General features: G+C 40.5%; 1 protein-coding gene across 1 annotated transcript; it reads left to right on the forward strand.

Moving 5' to 3' along the window:
* The first annotated feature begins 8,036 nt into the window (after positions 1-8,036).
* urp1 (urotensin-related peptide 1) lies at positions 8,037-20,096 on the forward strand. The gene is made up of 5 exons (XM_073058436.1): positions 8,037-8,248; positions 11,541-11,675; positions 12,047-12,081; positions 13,427-13,532; positions 19,716-20,096. The coding sequence occupies exons 1-5, from the start codon at positions 8,038-8,040 to the stop codon at positions 19,745-19,747; spliced, it is 519 nt and encodes a 172-aa protein (XP_072914537.1). The 5' UTR covers position 8,037; the 3' UTR covers positions 19,748-20,096.
* The last annotated feature ends 266 nt before the right edge of the window (positions 20,097-20,362 follow it).

Raw genomic sequence — 20,362 nt, forward strand, 5'->3', positions numbered from 1 at the left:
ATGATGAGAGTGACACAGAATTGTGTAGTCTTAAGATTTACCATGTGAAAATTAACAATAGACAAGGAAAATGGCTTACGTCAGAGGTGCACAGCAAATTAATTAAAATGGAGTCGGTCATGAGTTTGGCTGTTTCAGTTACTCCACAACATGAGTTTGAATGGCATTTCAAAGGTACCAAACTGAAGCCTGCAGATATCCAATTAAGAACTTGTACTGGGGAAACAGTATCTCTTGTGGGAATTGCAACAGTAACTGTGAAATATAATAACCAACAAGACACACTGAGCTTGCTTGTGGTAAAAAAGGAAGGACCAGCATTGTGGATGTGTGATTGAATGAGACAAATACAACTTGATTGGAGATTCATCCACCATTTAAATGCCACATCCCCTGCAATGAGGCCATATGAAAGCGAATTAAGAAAGTACTAGATGATGCCACAACTGTCTCCATGCTAAACACCATGATCTGTTGTCAAACAGAGGACAACAGGTGTTGGTGCCAACATCTGTGCCTTTGATTGGAAAGCATATTGGACCAAAACAGGACCATGTTGCTCAAAGGAAGCATGTATGTGATGGAAGCAGCAGTCCGACTACAACAGTTTTTGTCAGCAACATACCTGAGAAAGATTCTGATATGTTAATCAGGCAGTTACTTGTAAAATAAGGCTATGTTTTAAGCTGCAAGAGAGTTCAAGTAGCTTCAGGAAAGTTGCAAGCATTCAGCTTTTGTGAATATAAAGAACCAGAATCTACCCTGTGTGCACTAAAGTTATTGAATGAACTTTAAGTGGGAGACAAAAAGCTGCTTGTAAAAATAGATCCAAAGACCAAAGCCCAGCTGGATGAACGGACATCCAAAAATAAAGCTGTCATTGGAGATACAAAAACAGAGGATTCTTCAAATAGTATTGTGGATGTAGAAACCAAGAGGAGAGATCAGATGGTAAAAGGAGAAATAGAAGGAATAAGAAGAGAATGCTTCAGTGAACTAAATGCATCTTCCCAAGATCAACATGTACAAATTAGAAGAAGAAAAAGGGCGGGGGGAGATGAAGAGAAAGAATGTGAATGAGAAGGAGAAAGTCCTGAAAGAGAGAAGGAATGTGAGAGAAAAAAAGAAAGGCATCAACGTAGATCACAAGAGAAAAGGAGAAGGAAGGTGTTCAGAGTTGTCAGACCACTTCCTGCAGTCTCAGAGTCAGTCCCTACAACCAGCATGGAGGATGCCCCAGAACCTGAGATTGTTTCACAGCCACAAGTCTCACCAGCCAGGCAGAGTGATCTCGCTTGTCAGGAATGACATTATCCCACAAGAGTAGGAAACCTTCCACAGAAATTAGCACACACAAAATGCTGGAGGAGCTCCTCCAACAGTTTATGTGTGTTGCTTGGATTTCCAGCATCTGCAGATTTTCTCTTGTTTGTGATTTGATCTCCACAGCAATTAAACCTTTTAGGTTGAATGGGAAAAATAAAAAATTGATTATGCTGTGAATGTCTATGTATAGTAGTTGCATTTTATGATATACTGTGTATCTAGTTGAGATGCATTCTTTATTGAGTGGGAGTTTATAGCTGAGCAGGGAGGAGTGTTATGTTTTTAATACTTCAATAATATTTGAGTAATCTTGTGTGTATATATATATACCTATATATAGGCTGATTAAGTATTCTTGTTCATTTAAATAATTAATTACAGGTTATATGTAAAAATACGTTGATTGGCTACACTATCACACAACCATGTGATACGTGCATGAAGGTCGGTGACCAGTGGTGTGCCTCAGGGATCTGTTCTGAGACCCCTTCTCTTCAAATTGTTATAAATGACCTGGACAAAAAAATTTTTGAGAATGTGACTAAACACATTGATGGAGGTAGAGCAGTAGATGTAGTGTATATGCATTTCAGCAAGGCATTTGATAGGGGACCACATGCAAGGCTTATTGAAAAAGTAAAGAGGTATGGGATCCAAGGGGACATTGCTTTGTGGATCCAGAACTGGCTTGCCCACAGAAGGCCAAGAGTGGTTATAGACGGGTCATATTCTGCATGGAAGTCGGTGACCAGTGGTATGCCTCAGGGATCTATTCTGGGACCCTTACTCTTCATGATTTTAATAAATGACCTGGATGAGGAAGTGGAGGGATGGGTTAGTAAATTTGCTGATGACACAAACGTTGAGGGTATTGTGAATAGTGTCGAGGGCTATCAGAGGTTACAACGGGACATCAATAGGATGCAAAACTGGGCTGAGAAGTGGCAAATGGAGTTCAGCCCAGATAAGTGTGAGGTGGTTCATTTTGGTAGGTCAAATATGATGGCAGAATATAAGAGTATTAATGGTAAGACTCTTAGCAGTGTGGAGGATCAGAGGGGTTTTGATGTCTGAGTTCATAAGACACTCAAAGCTGTTGCGCAGGTTGACTCTGTGGTTAAGAAGGCATATGGTGCATTGGCCTTCATCAAACATGGGATTGAGTTTAAGAACTGAGAGGTAATGCTACAGCTATATAGGACCCTGGCGTACTTGGAGTACTGTGCTCAGTTCTGGTCACCTCACTACAGGAAGGATGTGGAAACCATAGAAAGGGTGTAGAGGAGAATTACAAGGATGTTGCCTGGATTGGGGAACATGCCTTATGAGAATAGGTTGAGTGAACTCAGCCCTTTCTCCTTGGAGCGACGGAGGATGAGAGGTGACCTGATAGAGGTGTATAAGTTGATGACTGGTACTGATCGTGTGGATACCCAAGAGGGCACAGTTTTAAGTTGTTTGGAAGCAGGTGCAGAGGGGCTGTCAAGGTAAGTTTTTACACAAGAGTGGTGAGTGCGTGGAATGAGCTGCCAGAGATGGTGGTAGATACGATAGGGTCTTTTGAGAGACTCCTGGATAGGTACATGGAGCTTAGAAAAATAGAGGGCTATGGGTAACCCTAGGTAATTTCTAAGTTAAGTACATGTTCAGCACAGCTTTGTGTGCCAATGGGCCTGTATTGTGCTGTGTGCTTTCTATGTTTCTATGTGCACGCCTCACTTAAAGTAAAGAGGAAGTTGCACCCATATTCCGAGACTCTTGTGTCTTTCTTGGAATTAATTTAATGCTTTGAAGTTACAAAACATAACATTAATACCCACTGCCTGTCCTTCATTAACTTTGCTGGTAACCTTTTTGAAAAACTCTATAACACAAGACCTACCACGCACAAAGCAACACTGACAATCCTCAATCTGGCCCTGACTATCCGAATATGTATGAACCCAGTCCCTTGGAGTACCTTCTAATAATTGACCCACTACTGACATCAGGCTCACGAGGCAATATTTTCCCAGTTTATTCTTAAAGCCTTTCTTAAACAACAGAAAACAAATATTCTCCAGTCCTACAGCACCTCACCCATGGTTAAGTACCTCTGCCAGGTACTTGCAATTTCTGCACTGACCTCCTGCAAGGTCTGAGGGGGTGCTTGGTCAGGCCCTGGGGACTTATCCACCCTAATTTGCCTCAAGACAACAAGCACCTCCTCTCCTGTAATTCAGATATGGTCCATGACCTCACTACTCTTTTGCCTCAGTCTTCTGGACTCTGTATTCATCTCTCAAGTAAATACAAATGTAAAATTTCCATTGAAGATCGTCCCCATCTCTCTTGGCTCCATGCATAGATGACCTTTCTGATCTTCAAGTACACCAATTTTGTCCCACACTATCCTTTTGCTCATAAGCTACAATATAGTATAAAAGTCTTAGGCCACGCTACCAGGGATAGGGTTCCTCTTGTCCTCACCTACCACCCCACCAGCCTCCACGTCCAGCACATAATTCTCCAAAACTTCCGCCACCTCCAACTGGATCCCACCACCAAACCCTACTATCCCTCTCTCCCACTTTCTGCTTTCCACAGGGATCACTCCCTACGCGACTCCCTTATCCATTCGTCCCTCCCCACTGGTCTCTGTCCTGGCACTTATCCTTGCAAGCAGAACAAGGGCTACACCTGCCCCTACACCTCCTCCCTCACTACCATTCATGACCCCAAACAGCTCTTCCAGGTGAGACGACACTTCACCTATGAGTCTGTTGGGATCATATACTGTGTTCAGTGCTCCCGGTGTGGCCTCTTATATATCGGCGAGACCCATTGTAGGTTGGGAGACGGCTTCATCAAGCATCTATGCTCCATCCGCCAGAACAAATGGGATCTCTCATTGGCCACCCATTTTAATTCACTTCCCATTCCCATTCCGATATGTCCGTCCATGGCTCCTCCACTGTTGGGATAAAGCCACACTTAGGTTGGAGGAACAACACATATCCTGTTTGGGTAGCCTCCAACCTGAGGGCATGAACATTGATTACTCAGACTTCCAGTAATGCCTCCCACCACCCCCTTCACCATTTCCCATCCCCTTGTCCCTCTCTCATGTTATTTCCTTGCCCATCAATTGCCTCCCTCTGGTGCTCCTCTGCTCCCCGCCCTCTTTTTTTCTTTCTTCCATGGCCTTCTGTCTCTTTCACCAATCAACTTCCTCGCTCTTTGCTTCATTCCTCCCCCTCCAACTTTCATCTATCGCCTGGCGTTTCTCTCTCCCCTCCCCCCACCTTTCAAATCTATCCCTCAGCTTTTTTTCTCCAGTTCTGCCGAAGGGTTTCAGCCCAAAACGTCAACTGTACCTTTTCCCATAGATGCTGCCTGGCCTGCTGAGCTCCTCCAGCATTTTATATGTAAACTCTGTCCCCTCAAAATTTCACTTTTGAAAGCCTCCAACTTGCCAAGTACACCTTTGGCAGAAAGCAACCTGTCCAAATCAACACCTTTCTGATGCCATTGAAATTAGCCCTTCACCAATTTAGAATCTCATTCCGAGAACCAGTTCTATCCTTCTTCCTAATGATTTTCTTCAATCTAATGGCATTATGGTCACTAGATCCAACATACTCCCCTACAAACATTTCTGTCACCAGCCCTTTCTCATACCCTAATAGGAGATCCAATGTCACGTTCTCTCTATTTGGAATCTATTTGACTAAAAAAAAATCTTCCCTGAATACATTTGACAAACTCTATCCCATTCAGTCCTTTTACAATACAGAAGTCCCTGTAAATATGTAGAGAGTTAAAATCACCTACTATCACAAACTTACTTTCTTTGCAACTGTCTGTTATTTGTCTCTCTACAAGTTTCCTCCTCTAAATCTTGCTGATTTTTGACAGGTTTATAACATAACACCATTAACATGGCCATCCTTTTCCTATTCCTCAGTTTCACACATACAGCGTCAGTAGATGAGCCCTCCAGTCTGTCCTGTCTGAGCACTGCCATGACATTTTCCGACTCGAATGTTTTCCTAGCCATCCCTCTCCATTTAATACCTCCTGCTGTATCAACTAAAGCAACAGAACCCCAAAACACTGAGCTGACAGTCCTGCCCCTCCTGCAAACCAAAACTCACAACTGGCTAAATTTCATCATTCTACTTGTTGATCCGTGCTCTAAGCTCATCTGCCTTACCCACAATCCTCTTTGCATTGAAGCAGATACACATCAGAACCTTAGTCCCACATTGGTAAATGCGAGGTTGTCCACTGTAGAAGGAAAATGAAAGAGCGGATTATTATTTAAATGGTAAAAGAAAATTGCAGCATGCTGCTATGCAGAATGACTTGGGAGTGCATGTGCATGAATCACAAAGGGTTGGTTTGCAGGTGCAGCAGGCTATCAAGAAGGCAAATGAAATGTTGGCCTTCATTGCTGGAAGAATTGAATTTAAGAGCAGGGAGGTTATGCTGCATCTGTACAGGGTACTGGTGGGGCCGCATCTGGAGGTCTGCGTGCAGTTCTGTTCTCCATACTTGAGGAAGGATATACTGGATTTGGAGGCAGTGCAGAGGAGGTTCACCAGGTTGATTCCAGAGATGAGGGGTTTAGACTGTGAGGAGAGATTGAGTCACCTGCGACAGTACTCACTGGAATTCAGAAGAATGAGAGAAGATCTTACAGAAACATACAAAATTATGAAAAGGATAGATAAGCCAGAGGCAATAAAGTTGTTTCCACTGGTAGGTGACACTAGAACTAGGGGACATAGCCTCAAGGTTCGGGCGAGTAGATTTCGGATGGAGATGAGGAGGAACTGCTTTTCCCAGAGAGTGGTGAAACTGTGGAATTCTCTGCCCAATGAAGCAGTGGAGGCTACCTCAGTAAATACATTTAAGACAAGGTTGGCTAAGTTTTTGCATAGCGGAGGAATAAAGAATTATGGGGAAAAGGCAGGTAGGTTGAGATGTATCCATGGCTTGATCAGCCATGATCTTATTGAATGGAGGAGCAAGCTCGATGGGCTGGATGGTCTACTCCTGCTCCTGTTTCTTATGTTATATTCTTATGCTCAGCCTTTCAATTCCTTTCTTTATATACAAGCTTAACATCTAGTGTCTCTACAATCACTTCACAAACTGCCCTGGTACCATGGTTCCACTCTTCTTGAAATTCTAGTAGCACCAGCAAAGTTTCCTGCAGGGATACTGATCCCTCTCCAGTTCAGATGTAAACTGTCCTGTTTGTTCAGATCCCACCTTCCCTGGAATAGAGCCCAATATTCCAAAAATCTGAAGCCCTACATCCTGCATCATCTCCTTAGGCACACATTAAACTGTATTATTTTCCTATTTTTAAACTCATTTACCTCAATTTGCAAAAAGTAAACAATCTGCAAATATCAACAAATAATGAGAATGAGTTGTAAATAGTCCTTGAAAGTGAGTCCGTAGATTGCAGAATTAGTTCAGAGTAGTGGTGATGGAAGTCATTCACACCAGTTCAGGAGCCTACTGGATGATAATGGTTTCTGAACCTGGTGGTGTCGGACCTAAGGCTGAATGTTAGTAGTGAGAAGAGAGCATGGCGTAGATGGTGGGAGTATTTAATAATGGATGATGCTTTACTTGTGGCAGTGCTCCGTGTAAACGTATTCAATGGTGGGGTGGGCTTTGCCTGTGATGGGCTGGATCTAAATTGTAGAAAACCTCTCCAGCTGTACTGTGCAACTTTCTTCACCAGAAAATCTGCAGTGGTTCAACAAGACAATGGGCAATAAGTGCTGATCTTGCTTGACAATGCCCAGAACCTGAAAAAGAGGATACACATTTTTTGATTCACCTTCATGAGCTTAGCCTTGTGCTGGCAATATTTAGGCATACACCACTATTCCATATCCCTTAGACCATGCTCGCAACAAAGCTTTAAATGTCAGAATCTGTATCACAAACAGAAGGGCTGCAGATGCTGGAAATCCAAGCAACACACACAAACTGCTGGAGGAGCTCAGCAGGCCAGGCAGCATCTATGGAAAAGAGTATAGTCAACAATTTGGGCTGAGACCCTTCGAAGGGACTTGACCCAAAACATCAACTGGACTTTTCTTCCATAGATGCTGCCTGGCCTGCTGAGTTCCTCCAGCATTTTGTCTGCATCTTTAGTCCTGCTTTGGGGGACTTGCTCTCTAGATCTAACAAGTCATTATTGAGCTCTAATCATAAACGCCATGTAACAAAAACTGGGATGTTATTTGGACAGTCTTGTAAAATCACTGCCATGTTTCAATTTGGCTTTAATAGATAATAACTTGCCTTACATTACTTGTGCTTACTTATTAAATTGCTGTTTTTAAATTTGCTATTACATAAAAATCTTTATGAAAATGATTTTCTGAGATTCTAGAAACACATTTAAAACTATAATGCTTAATCACTTTGGGAAAGATTTGCTTTTCTGACTTCTTTCTCCTTTCTGTAAATCATTTCTGGGTTTTTGCTAGCAACTACATTATAACAAAGAAATTTCAGAATATTCCTTACGGTATTTGGCAAATCGATAAGACAAGAATTCTAAATATCAGTGAACATTGTGATCTCTTCTTGTTTAACTATGACAGCAAGTGATTTAGAGTCTACATCACTTCTCATGAAGGTTCTGATGTCTGATCCTGTCACCAACATTAATTATAGAACAGAATGGTGCTAAGGCAAATGGCAAAGGGTGACATGAAAAAAGAGCCACTGGAAGGAGATCAATTTGGCCTTGGAGAATTTAAAACTGGACTTGGAGGATCTGAGAGCAAACAGACCTCAAGAGTCATCATGTACGCTTGGGTGTTCACCTGTGCAGTGGCTATCTTGTCGGCAGCTAGTCCATTGAAATCTCTTCCAGTCTTTCCTGAGAGCTCCAGGATACGAGACGGTAAGTGAGGAAACTCCTGTATGATAAATTTTATATTTCTGTACTTCTTTTATGGATTCATGGGAGAGTGGGCAAAGCCTGCCCAAATTCAGGCATTGGTATCTGACAGAGATGAGAGATTTACCTTCTTTCAGTATTTAAATGGGTCTTCTGCCCATGGAGGAGTCAAATGAACACTAAATTTGTCTTCTCTCTTTTCATTTCTGCTGAAGTTTTGACTTGAAATGTTAGCTCCGTTTCTTTAAACAGATGCTTCCTGACCTACTGAGTGTGTCCAGCAATGTCTAATTTTATTTACAGCTCATGATATCTTTACTGAGGTAACAAATTTTACTCACTTCCTTTGACTAACGTTGTTAGGTTATCTCCTGATGGAAAAGAACTAATACTTGTAATCACTTGTAGTTGTTCAATAGTGAATAGAGAAAGTCATGGGATCAAGCTCAAATTCTTTCTCTAAAAAAGGGTAAAGTTGTCAAAGGCATTTGTTTTCTTTTCCTGAAAGATCTCTGAGGTACCTCAGTGTATCCGATCTTCAGAGATTCAGAGATACTGTAGCATAGGCAAAGCCAATCATGTCTTGCCAGCTTTCTGACAGAACTATCCAAGAGCTGACTCATTTGCAAAAGTTTGGCTGTTATTGTAGAAGAATTATTCTCAAAACTTAGAGGCATTCATAATTTCTTCCATCTCAGATTTCTGTCTGATTAAACAAATGTATTTTTGCGGCATTACGCAATAAGCAAAATCAAGAGTAGTTAACCCTAATGGGCAAATATCTATTTCAACTCATTTTCTGCAATGGAGATATTGCACTTTTCCAATTTTTATTAGGCTGAAATCAAAAGCTTGCTCTGCAAGCTACTGCCTAAGAGAAACCAAACATCAATAAAGTACAACTGATACACAGGAGAGAAGTTGTGATTTACAGTGATGATGTCTTTACATGCACAAATTTTATTTGTCATGCACCTGATACTTATTTAACTGTATTGTATTTTCTCTGTAACTGTTGCTGTAATACTATATTCTGCATTCATTTTTTTAACTCTTTGTACTCCTCAATGTACTTGCATTTGGAATGATCTGTCCGGATAGGAGACAAAATCTTTTCACTGTTAGCTTAGTATATGTGAAAAAAATAAACTAATTGGCCATGGAATCCAATGCAAACTGGCAAATTAGGAGCAGAGTTGGATGCTCGGTGACAGGAGACAAATGATAATGGTAGATGATTGTTTTTATGATTGGAAATTTATAACTACCTTGTGTATCTGAATGATTAATTGCTATTTGTTATGTACATATTAGTGACAGATATGACTGTAGCAGGTGTGTGATTAATAAATATGCAGATGACATGAAAATTGATGTTGTTGACAATGGAGAGGTTAGTCCTGGGCTGTAGAATAATCTTGATCAGCTGATTAATTGGGAAGATGATAAGACAGATCAGCTGATAAGCTGGGAGGGATAAATGAAATTTAGAATAAGGTGACTTTTTTATGAGGGGTGGGTGTCAAATCAGGGTAAAATCTGCACCATGAATAGTCAGGCCCCAAGGAATATCGAGGATTTAAGGGAGTTGCGTCTACAAGTCCAAAGATCCCTAAAAGCAGAAGCACAGATACGTCGTCTGATGGTCGATAGGTTGTTTCCATTCATCAGAAGGAGCAGGGAGGTCTCAGTACAACTTTGAAAATATTGGTTAAGCCACAGCTGGAGTATTATGTGAAGTTCTGACTACCACACGTTAGGCAGGATGAGATTGCACCAAAGAGGGTGCAGCGAAGATTCGTCAAAATGTCGCCTGGGTTTGAAGATCTCAATTATGAGGGAAATGGCTGGCTAGGTTTGTTTTCCTGAGACTGGCCAACACTGAGGGAGACTTGATAAAGGTAAATAAAACTGCAGAGGGTATAAATATGTTAGATAACAAAAAAAACCTTTCCCCTTGCAGAGGCACCTAGTACCAGAGAGGATTGGTTTAAGGTTAGGAATAGGAAGTTTAAAGGGCAGTCTCACACAACCATTTGGATGAGCACTTGAATCACCAAAGTAAGTTATGGTCTATGTACTGGTAAGTGGGATTAGTACTTAACGCTTGGGATGGGTGTGGTGGGCTGAACAGCCTGGGTTTGTGCTACCTGACTTTATCCACTGCCCCTTTGAACTCAGTGAAGCGTTAACCAGTACAACCCGTGTCCTGGAGCTGGGACCCACCAGGAGCGGAGGGCTGCATTCAGCCTGTGCTTGGGATTCCCTGCACCCAGCCAGATTGGTTAGTAGGTTAATTGGTCATTATAAATTGTCCTGGGATTAGGTTAGGGTTATTTCATTTTATTTATTTAAAGATAGAGCATGGTACACCATCCAGCAGCCTACTTATTTAACAATTGTCCAATCAACCTTTGGTCTGTGGGAGGAAACCTAAGTGGTTCACCTAAGAGAACGTACAAACTCGTAAAAAAGCAGCACTGGAATCAAACTGCAAACTCCAGACTGCCCTGAGTTGTGACAGGGTTTCACTGAATGCCATGCTCCAGTAGCACCAAATTCAACAGCTGGGTTAAATAGGTGGGTGCTGGGCAGGAGGCCCTGATCCACACTGTATCGCTACATAAATAATAAAATAACTGCTTGAAATTAATTAATCAATTTTCAAGCCCAAGCATTTTCCTCCTTCATTTCCTTCCTTCCTTCAAAAGGACCATCTCATTTTGTGGTGCGGCATTACGTTTTCAGGTAGCTCTTGTGCTTCTCCAAGTAACATTATTCACCTGTAGATTCAGAGACTAGTCAGGGGCTGCTTCATGGTGGAAATGAAAATAAAGTCTTGCACCTCTGTGGTAACTTTTGCAACCTCACAATACCGCAAGGGGCTGTATATCCACTGGAGTATTATGAAGTGTATTCCCTACTGTGATGTAGAAAGGCTTTGTTTTACAGCAAGAGGGCTCAGGAGTGCAAGAAGATTTACAGCTTCCTTGCAAAATGATACTGAAGACTTGTTTTTGCAAATCTGGGCAAAGATCAGCAATATGATCCTGGCTCCAGAACAAAGCCTTGGTGTTTCAGATGATTCTGCATGTCTGACTTGGTCACACACTCATCAATGGCATATTAATTATTTCAGAGATACATCACAAGTTAATGGAATGGCACACCACACCTTCACCACAGTTACAAGTTAGAGAGTGTCTCTTTAACAAATCTCTTACCCAAACCAGTTTTGGTATTGGGTGATTATTGTCACAGATCAGTTGATTCATATTTGATTAATATTTAACAGAATTTAACTCTAGAATGGATGTGGATGCAATGAGCTTTCTGTCCAACGATATTCCATCCATTGGAGAAAGGAAGGCAGCTGAATTCTATTCTGTGCTTCCAAAGCAAGACAAGGTATTGACCGATCTGCAAGAAGGTAAGAGAACCACTTTCCGAGTCACTTTGCATTGCCTGTTTTAAAGGAATCCATCCTGTTATTTTGTTGCATACAGTTCTTGTACAATTAGGTCTTGTTGCACAAATGGGTTGAAACTAGCAAGGAAGTATATCGGTAGAAAATGATCGGTTATATGGGAATACCTGAACTAGATCTATCTCTGACACCAAGTTTGTGCATTTTCCATTTGTTAATTTAGCAAAATAGCAATTCTGTTGAAAACTACTTAATATATAATTAGATTAGATTCACAAGCACAGTTTTGAAAACTGTTGTGAACTACAATCCAGGAATGTGATTTCATGATTGCTTGAGTGAAATTTTGCTCAATAACTTTTAATTTTTCACAGGTGTAATGAAAAAACCTGGAGACAATACCAATCTGGTAAGTGTCAGGATGTGTTCACTGAATTCAGATCGCTTCTTTTTCCCTTTACTGTGTTACCTTTTTCATTAAGGCTATTGTCTTTTGTTATAGGCATAGATTCAGCTACCTTAGACTAATTTCCAAAATTTCTTCCCTAAGCAACATCATTGATCAAACCTTAGGATATCCTGATGTGACTTGGATCAAACATTTGTAGAAATGTTCATTGAAAGGCTCAAGGAAACTGGGTGTTGAAATTAGCTTCTCTTTCAGTTATGGATCCAATGAAACATGGCTTGTTTTAGATCATCACAGTCTTTCCAAGGATGACCAGTAGATGGTGCTATGGCACACCTTTCTTACCTGACATGTTTCTTCACCATGGGAATGTGTTTAATCATAATTAACACTGCACGGAATCGATCATTTTATTGTCCAAAAAGACCTAGAGCTGCCTCTTGTAAGGGAAATACCTGCATGTCAGATCAGCATGTAACTAAAATGTGACCAAATGCTTGAATGTTCTGTGTAACATCTGTGTCCCAGTCCCTGAAGATCACGAGGCCCTCTGTGCCTCCACAGTTTCTGTTTAGTTCCAAAAACAAAATATTACCAAAGAAGCAGACACAACATGTTGGAGGAACTCAGCAGCTCAGGCAGACATTTCGGACTGAGACCTTTCAACAGGACTGAAAAGGAAGGGGGAAGATGCCAGAATAAAAATGTGCAATGAAGGGAAGGAGGCTAGCTGGAAGGCGATAGGTGAAGCCAGGTGGGCTGGATTACCAATGCTGGTAAGCAAAAATTTAGCAGAAAATGGTGGAAGTATTCAGCAGGTCTTTGGGAAGAGCGTCATTGACTTGGAATGGTAGCTGTTTTTCCCTTCAAATATGCCACCTGAGACTAGGAGGCTTATAAGACCAGCTGAGTCTTGCCAACATTTTCCATTTCTGTGTCTATTTTGTTCACTTGATAGCATTCACGCTGTCCACCTGGAAGAGCTGGGTTAATCTGCAATATTTATCATATCCCTGCACATTCAGCCTTCATGTGCAACATTTGACTGAGGGAAATTTCAAATACTAATGGACAGTGACTATGTCAATAGAATAAAAGATGAAGAATGCCTTGCAATGGCTTGAGAATTTGATAAGACACAATTCAAACGTGAACTCTTTTGCTCTGTATTTGGCACTTTCATCCTTCAGTGCTGAAGGCAGAGTGAGAGATGATGAAACATGCTGATGAAACATTTTGTCAGTTCAGCAGTCTTATCAGATCACCCAGGACACTGTAAATACTGCCCCAGGGTTGTGTTTTTCAACGATTGTCTTGTTTTCTCTGGTGTAAATCGCTCATGCAGGTTGATGATATGAAGCTGCTGTTGTGGAAGCTCACTGCCACTCAACGTCTCCAGCAGCCCAGGTTCTCGAAGTTAGACCAACCTGCTCCGAAGTTCAGCAAGAGAGGTCAGTGTCTGAGCAAAGGGAAGTGTCATTCTTCTGATCGCAAGCAAGAGAAAATCTGCAGATGTTGGAAGTCCAAGTAACCTACTCAAAATGCTGGAGGAACTCCGCAGGCCAGGCAGCATCTACAGAAAAAAATACAGTCGACATTTCGGGCTGAAATCCCTCGGTAGGACTGACAAAGGGTTTCGGGCTGAAATGTCGACTGCAATTTTTTCCATAGATGCTGCCTGGCCTGCTGAGCTCCTCCAGCATCTTGTGTGTGTTGCTTATCATTCTTCTGATCCAACCTCACAACTCATCAAATCTTCAAGGAAACCTCCTTTACCTTTTCTAAAAACATTTTTAATTATAAACCAATGATGAATTGCCTTTCTCTCGAAACTTCATTTAACTCTGAGTTCTCACCTGTATCTCGAGCTTCTCAGTTTATCAGCACAATACTGGTAGAAGTCTAGTCTGCATCTAAAACGTAGAGGGGATAGTTCATTATCTAAAAGAGAAATATCAAGTCTGTGGTGATTTAGTTTATGATGAGATTTCATCAGAAAGGGAGAGATTGCTATAGTCCACTTGTGAATTTTGAATCATGTTGGAAAATAAATGATAATTAAGGGGCTGGAAATATACTAACGTGGCACTCTGTTGGAGAAACTTACCTGCATCTTCCAAGGCTGTCAAACTTGGGGGATTTGATAACCCATACTCTGACTCCATAACACCATAAGTCATTGGAGCAGAATTAGGCTATTTGGCCCATCGAGTCTCTAGGCCTTTCCATAATGGCTGATATATTATCCCCTCTCAACCCCATTCTCATATCTTGTCACCGCCCTTCAACTTCCACTTGTCTTTGTATTGTTTGCAAACTTAGCCACAAAACCATCAATTCCATTATCAAACCCTATGGAATGCCATTAGTCAGCAGCAGCAAACCAAAGAAGGCCCTTTATTCCCACTCATTGCCTATTGCCAGTCAGCCAGTCTGTTATCCATGTTGATATCTTTCCTGTAATACCATGGGCTCTTATCTTGCTTCATAGTCTCATGCACAGCACTTTGTCAAAGACCTTCTGAAAATCCAAGTAAACAGCATCTACTGACTCTCCTTTGTCTATCCTGCCTGATATTTCCTCAAAGAATTCCAACAGATTTGTCAGGCAAGATTTCCCTTTAAAGAAGCCATGGTGACTCTGGCTGATTTTATCATGTGCCTCCAAGTACCCCAAATCCTCATCCTTATTAATGGATTCCAATATCTCCCCAACAACTGAAGTCAGGCTAACTGGCCTATAATTTCCCATCTTTTACCTTCCTCCCTTCTCAAAAAGCAGAGCCATTTGAGTATCTAATGATTACTACTAATGCCTCCACAATCTCTTCAGCTACCTCCTTCAGAACACTGGGATGGAGTCTATCTGGTCCAGGTGATTCATCTATCTTAGACCATAAAACCATAAGATATAGGAGCAGAATTAGTCCATTTGGTACAACGAGTCTGTTCTGCCATTCAATCATGGCTGATCCTTTTTTTCCCATCTTCAGCCCCACTCCTTGGCCTTCTCCCCATAACATTTGATGTTGTGTCCAATCCGGAACCTACCAAGCTCTGCCTTAAGTACACCAAATGACCTGGTCTCCACAGCTGTCTGTGGTAATAAATTCATATCTTCAGATCATTCAGCTTCCCAAGCACCTTCTCCTTAGTAATAGCAACTACACTCACTCCTGCACCTTGACACTCTCGAATTTCTGGCATGCTGCTGGTGTCTTCCACAGTGAAGAGTGATGTAAAATACTTACTACAGTATATTCATCCACTATTCCCTTGCTCCCATACCTACCTCTCGAACATCATTTTCCAGCAATCTGAAATCCACTCTTGCCTCTCTTTTACTCTTTACAGATCTGAATAAATTTTGTTCTCCTCTTTTATATTATTAGCTAACTTACCTTCATAGTTCATTTTTTTCTCTCCTTATTGCATTTCAGTTACCTTCTGTTTTTAAAAGCTTCCCAATTCTCTGACTTCCCACTAATTCTTGCAATATTATATGTCCTCACTTTTGGTTTTATGCTGTCTTTGACTTCTTTTGTCAGCCTCATCCTCCCTTTAGAATACTTCTTCTTTGGGATGTAACTATCTTGCACATTCCAAGTCGCTCCCAGAAATGCCTTTTCTGTTGTTACCCCTGCTCGTGACCATTCCAATCAACTTTGCCTCGGCAGTTCCATTTCAAACCGCAGGGTGAATTCTGTCATATTATGATCATGCACCTCTAGGATTCCTTCACCTTAAACTCAATAATCAAATCTGGTTCATTACATAACAGTGTTGAATGAGTTAAACACAAACCATGGTTAGACTCTAACTGAACCTAATTTCAACTCTTACAAAAGAAGTACCATTCATCTCTCTGTTCTGCCACTATGGTGGGATTTCTTAAAGTGCCATTTCAAAGAGTATCACTAGTACTTGTTCTGGACATGAAATGGCTGACTGTGCTCAAAGAGTGGCATGAAAATCACATACTTGAGCACTTTTTTCCCCCTGATGCATAATCAGTCATTGTGGTGGAAACTCAAGAATAAAATCAGACCAGTCAAACGTGTCTGTCACGAAGGAAGCAGTAGCCTTATCTGAAAAACGTGCAGTGGAAATTTGATCTCTTCCAAGTTGAGCTCAGCTCAGGCAAAGGCAGGCCCCTGATCTATAAGGCTGCTTTCCACATTGACATCCACACTGCTTCCTTTTATACTGTCCCTTACTGTCACAGCATCCAATGGCTTCTGTGTGGAAGATGCCATCCAATTTCATGTCCTGTACTATGCTCCGTTAAAGATCCCCATTTTTTTCACGGAGGATTTCACATTTCCATTTGATCTCAAAGCACATTAAATGCAACCATTTGTCACTTGAATTCTCAGAGCAAAATGTTTCATCCAGATAGCTAGAGCATTTGTAACAAACTGACAAAATAATTGCATGATTGATTTTATCATATACCCTTACAGATTTTTGAGTGCATAATGATTATGGCTAGGAACATTCCAAGAGTAGGAAAAAATAGCCATTATTGTGTTGTGAAGGCTACAGTCCTATCAGCAATTTGTGAAATTAGTGTGTGCATTAACAAGGGACACGAATCCATTGGCATGAAGAGTTTATATCTATTAATAAGGAACACATATTATTTGATTTCGAGGTGCTCAAGAAATTGGGAAGTTTCAATAAATATAACAATCATGGGCAATTATCAATAAATTGGTCAAGGCAAATTTTTAACATAAAATGTGGGTAAGTTCTTAGAATTTCCACAAGAACTTTTTAACAACCAGCAGAGCCAAGCTCATTCTTAAATATTGACTTCTGTACTAATTTATAATGTTAAGGTGTAAATTTTTCTAATCGTGAACTGATATAATATTTTACATAATGTATTGTATATTTTGAGAAAGTGTGCAAACGTACGATTAAAAAAAAATAGCCTTGAATAAGGCATGAGGATTTGGTTAATCAATTGGGAAATTTGATTAATTTCAAATGCTAGGTGAGCAATGGTATTGAATTGAATTGACTTTATTTCTTACATTCTTCACATACAGGAGGAGTAAAAACCTTTGTTATGTCTCCATCTAAATGTGCAATCATAGTAATTTATAATAATTTATAATAAATAGAACAGTCAATGTAATATAGAGTACACTCAAGTCAGTGTGAGTTTATCAGTCTGATGGCCTCGTGGAAGAAGCTGTCCTGGAGCCTGTTGGTCCTGGCTTTTATGCTACGGTACTGTTTCCCGGATGATATCAGCTGGAATAGATTGTAGTTGGAATGGCTTGGGTCACCAATGATCCTACAGGCCCTTTTTACACACCTGTCCTTGTAAATGTCCTGAATCATAGGAAGTTCTTAACTACAGATGCACTGGGCTGTCCACACTACTCTCTGCAGAGTCCTGCGATTAAGGGAGGTACAGTTCCTATACCAGGCAGTGATACAGCCAGTCAGGATGCTCTCAATAGTGCCCCTGCAGAAAGTTCTTAGGAATTGGGGGCCCATACCAAGCTTCCTCATCTGTCTGAGGTGAAAGAGGTGGTGGTGTGACTTTTTCATCACACAGTTGGTGTGTACTGACCACATGAGATCCTTGGTGATATGGATGCCGAGGCACTTGAAGCTGTTTACCCTCTCAACCCCAGATCCATTGATGTCAATAGGGGTTATCCCATCTCTATTCTTCCTGTAGAACACAACCAGCTCCTTTGTTTTTGCAACATTGAGGGAGAGGTTGTTTTCTTGACACCACTGTGTCAGAGAAATGACTTCTTCCCTGTAGGCCATCTCATTATTGTTTGAGATACGGCCAATCAATGTAGTGTAATTGGCAAATTTAATTAGCAGATTGGAGCTGTGATTGGCGATACAGTCATGGGTATACAGGGAGTAAAGGAAGGGACTCAGTACACAGCCCTGAGGGGCTCCTGTATTGAGAGTCAGGAAGTTGGAGATGAGGGATCCCACTGTTACAACCTACTGGCAATCTGACACGAAGTCCAGGATCCAGCTGCACAAAGCAGGGTTAAAGCCAACATCTCTGAGCTTCTTGGTGTGCCAGGAGAGAATTAAGGTGTTGAATGCTGAACTGTAGTCTAAGAACAGCATTCTCACATAAGCATCCTTCTTCTCCAGATGTGTAAGGATGGTATGTAGTGCAGTGGCTATTGCATCATCTGTCGATTGGTTGTGTCAGTAGGTATTTCATAATTTGCAGTGTATGGTAAAAGTAATCTATTTGTAGCTGTCTAAAGAGGTTAAAGATAGTATTAGAGTGAAGGAAAAACTTAATGCGTTTCCAAGGAGATTTGTAATCATCTGTGGGTTTTAGAAGCCAGCAAAAGTGAAGGAGGAAATAAAGTGAAAATGTGTTTGCAATAAATTTAACACTGCTAATAAAGGGAACCTCAATCAGTTTAACTAGTTATCAGGAGATAATGGATAATGTTATTGAATATAGTCAAAAATGAGATGAAATGATTTTTGCACATGGTAAATCATATATATGTTGAATAACCAGAAATGGAAGAGATATATGTTCAGATATTAATTTGATGAGGGTTAATGCATGCTTGAAGGAATATATGGTTCTCTCCTGCTCTTATTTCTTAGCTCCGGAATTCTTTAGATAAAACTTACTGCCTCCATATGTCTATCACCCTTTTAAGATCTTCCTTAAAACTTTGTTCTCTGACCAAGTTTTTAATTACCTATCCAAATAGTCTATAATGCGACTTGGTGCTTTATTTTATTTGATAGCACTCCCAAGGCACTTCATGAAAGACAAGTTTTGTTTTTGATATTTTCAACAAAATTAATGTTCAAGTGTATGGACAGACCTTTTAAGCATTCAAGGTACAGATAATTCCTGGGGTTTTGCTAGTGGTTTCTGAGAAACCTGCCAACATTTATTGGAAATGTTTTATGGTGTCCCAGAAAGAAGTCACTAACCGAGTTCTGCTGACCAATCCCAGCTGTGCCCCACCAATGGACTTATGGGTACTTGGGCATTTGCTCTCAGAGACTTTGTCTGTCAGCCTGTTTATATGAATGTGAATTGCAGGGCTGTGGATGTTTAAAAGAAAATGTAAAGTTACTTTTTCATAAGAATAGTTGTGTTTCCTTCAAATCTGTTTGATTATTAGAAAAAAATATTCTTTTATTGATTTTTTAAAAGTATCAACATTTTAAAATTATTTTGCTTGTCATAGTTTCCTAGTGAAAATATTTGCCATTTCATCTCCCCTGCCATTCATTCTATTGTGAACATTCCTCTGTGATTTCTCCACTGCTTTATTCTCTCTCTGCATCCTTACGCTTTATCTCAAGCTTTTCTGCTGAAAAGCCGTTAGTCTAAAATATTTATCTCTCTATTTTTTCCCACCTTCATAAATTGTGACCTGTTGAGTATTATCATTTTTTTTAATTCACATTGATATTTTAATCATTCTTTAATTGTATCTAGGCTTGTATATAAATATTAATTGGTATGATTTCAACAACTCATTATTATGCATACCGGTAGTTTAACAGTTTAAGTATCTGGATAGAATATTCCTGTTTCTATGTAAATTCACAATTGTGAGCAGTAATGATTGTGGTTTCATCTGTTTTTTTCCCCCAATCAGCCTGTTTCTGGAAGTACTGTGTTACCGACTGACGAAATGTTCACCTAAACATCCAACAGCACGATCATCAGTTAAACACAGTGTCAGAGTTAATCACTCAGTAAGATTTCTGTTTAATCAAACCTGACCTTATCCAATGAGAGGCTGCGGCTGGAGGATGTGTAAATACTTTTGTAATCAAGTATTGCAAACAAAATGTCAATAAATAATAATTTTGTACAGAAATCAGTTCTATTGTTCCTTGTGAAATAGAACAGAGTTGTATTGCTATGCCTAGTTTGTTCATCTTAAGTACAGAACGGATCATCACCTTTCAGGATAAACAAAATGTTCATATAATAAAATCTAAGTGACAATAAAGGACTACATTTAGTTTCTGAAAATTACCGTGTACTCTAGTTTGAGAGTGTCAACTTGAATACGATGTTCTTCCATTGGAGTATGGCTGTACAACACAGAGTTAAAAGATGACGACATAAATTGGGAGACCACCTTGTTGAGCAGCTCTGCTCGATCCGCCACAAGTGGAACTTTCCAGATTTTAATCACAATTTCCACTCCTGTTCCAACATGTCAGTCCATGGCCTCCTCTTGTGTCAAGGTGAGGACACCCTCAGGATGGAGGAGCAACACCTCGTATTCTGACT

This window comes from Hemitrygon akajei, chromosome 10, assembly GCF_048418815.1.
Source record: "Hemitrygon akajei chromosome 10, sHemAka1.3, whole genome shotgun sequence".
Classification (NCBI taxonomy): Eukaryota; Metazoa; Chordata; class Chondrichthyes; order Myliobatiformes; family Dasyatidae; genus Hemitrygon; species Hemitrygon akajei.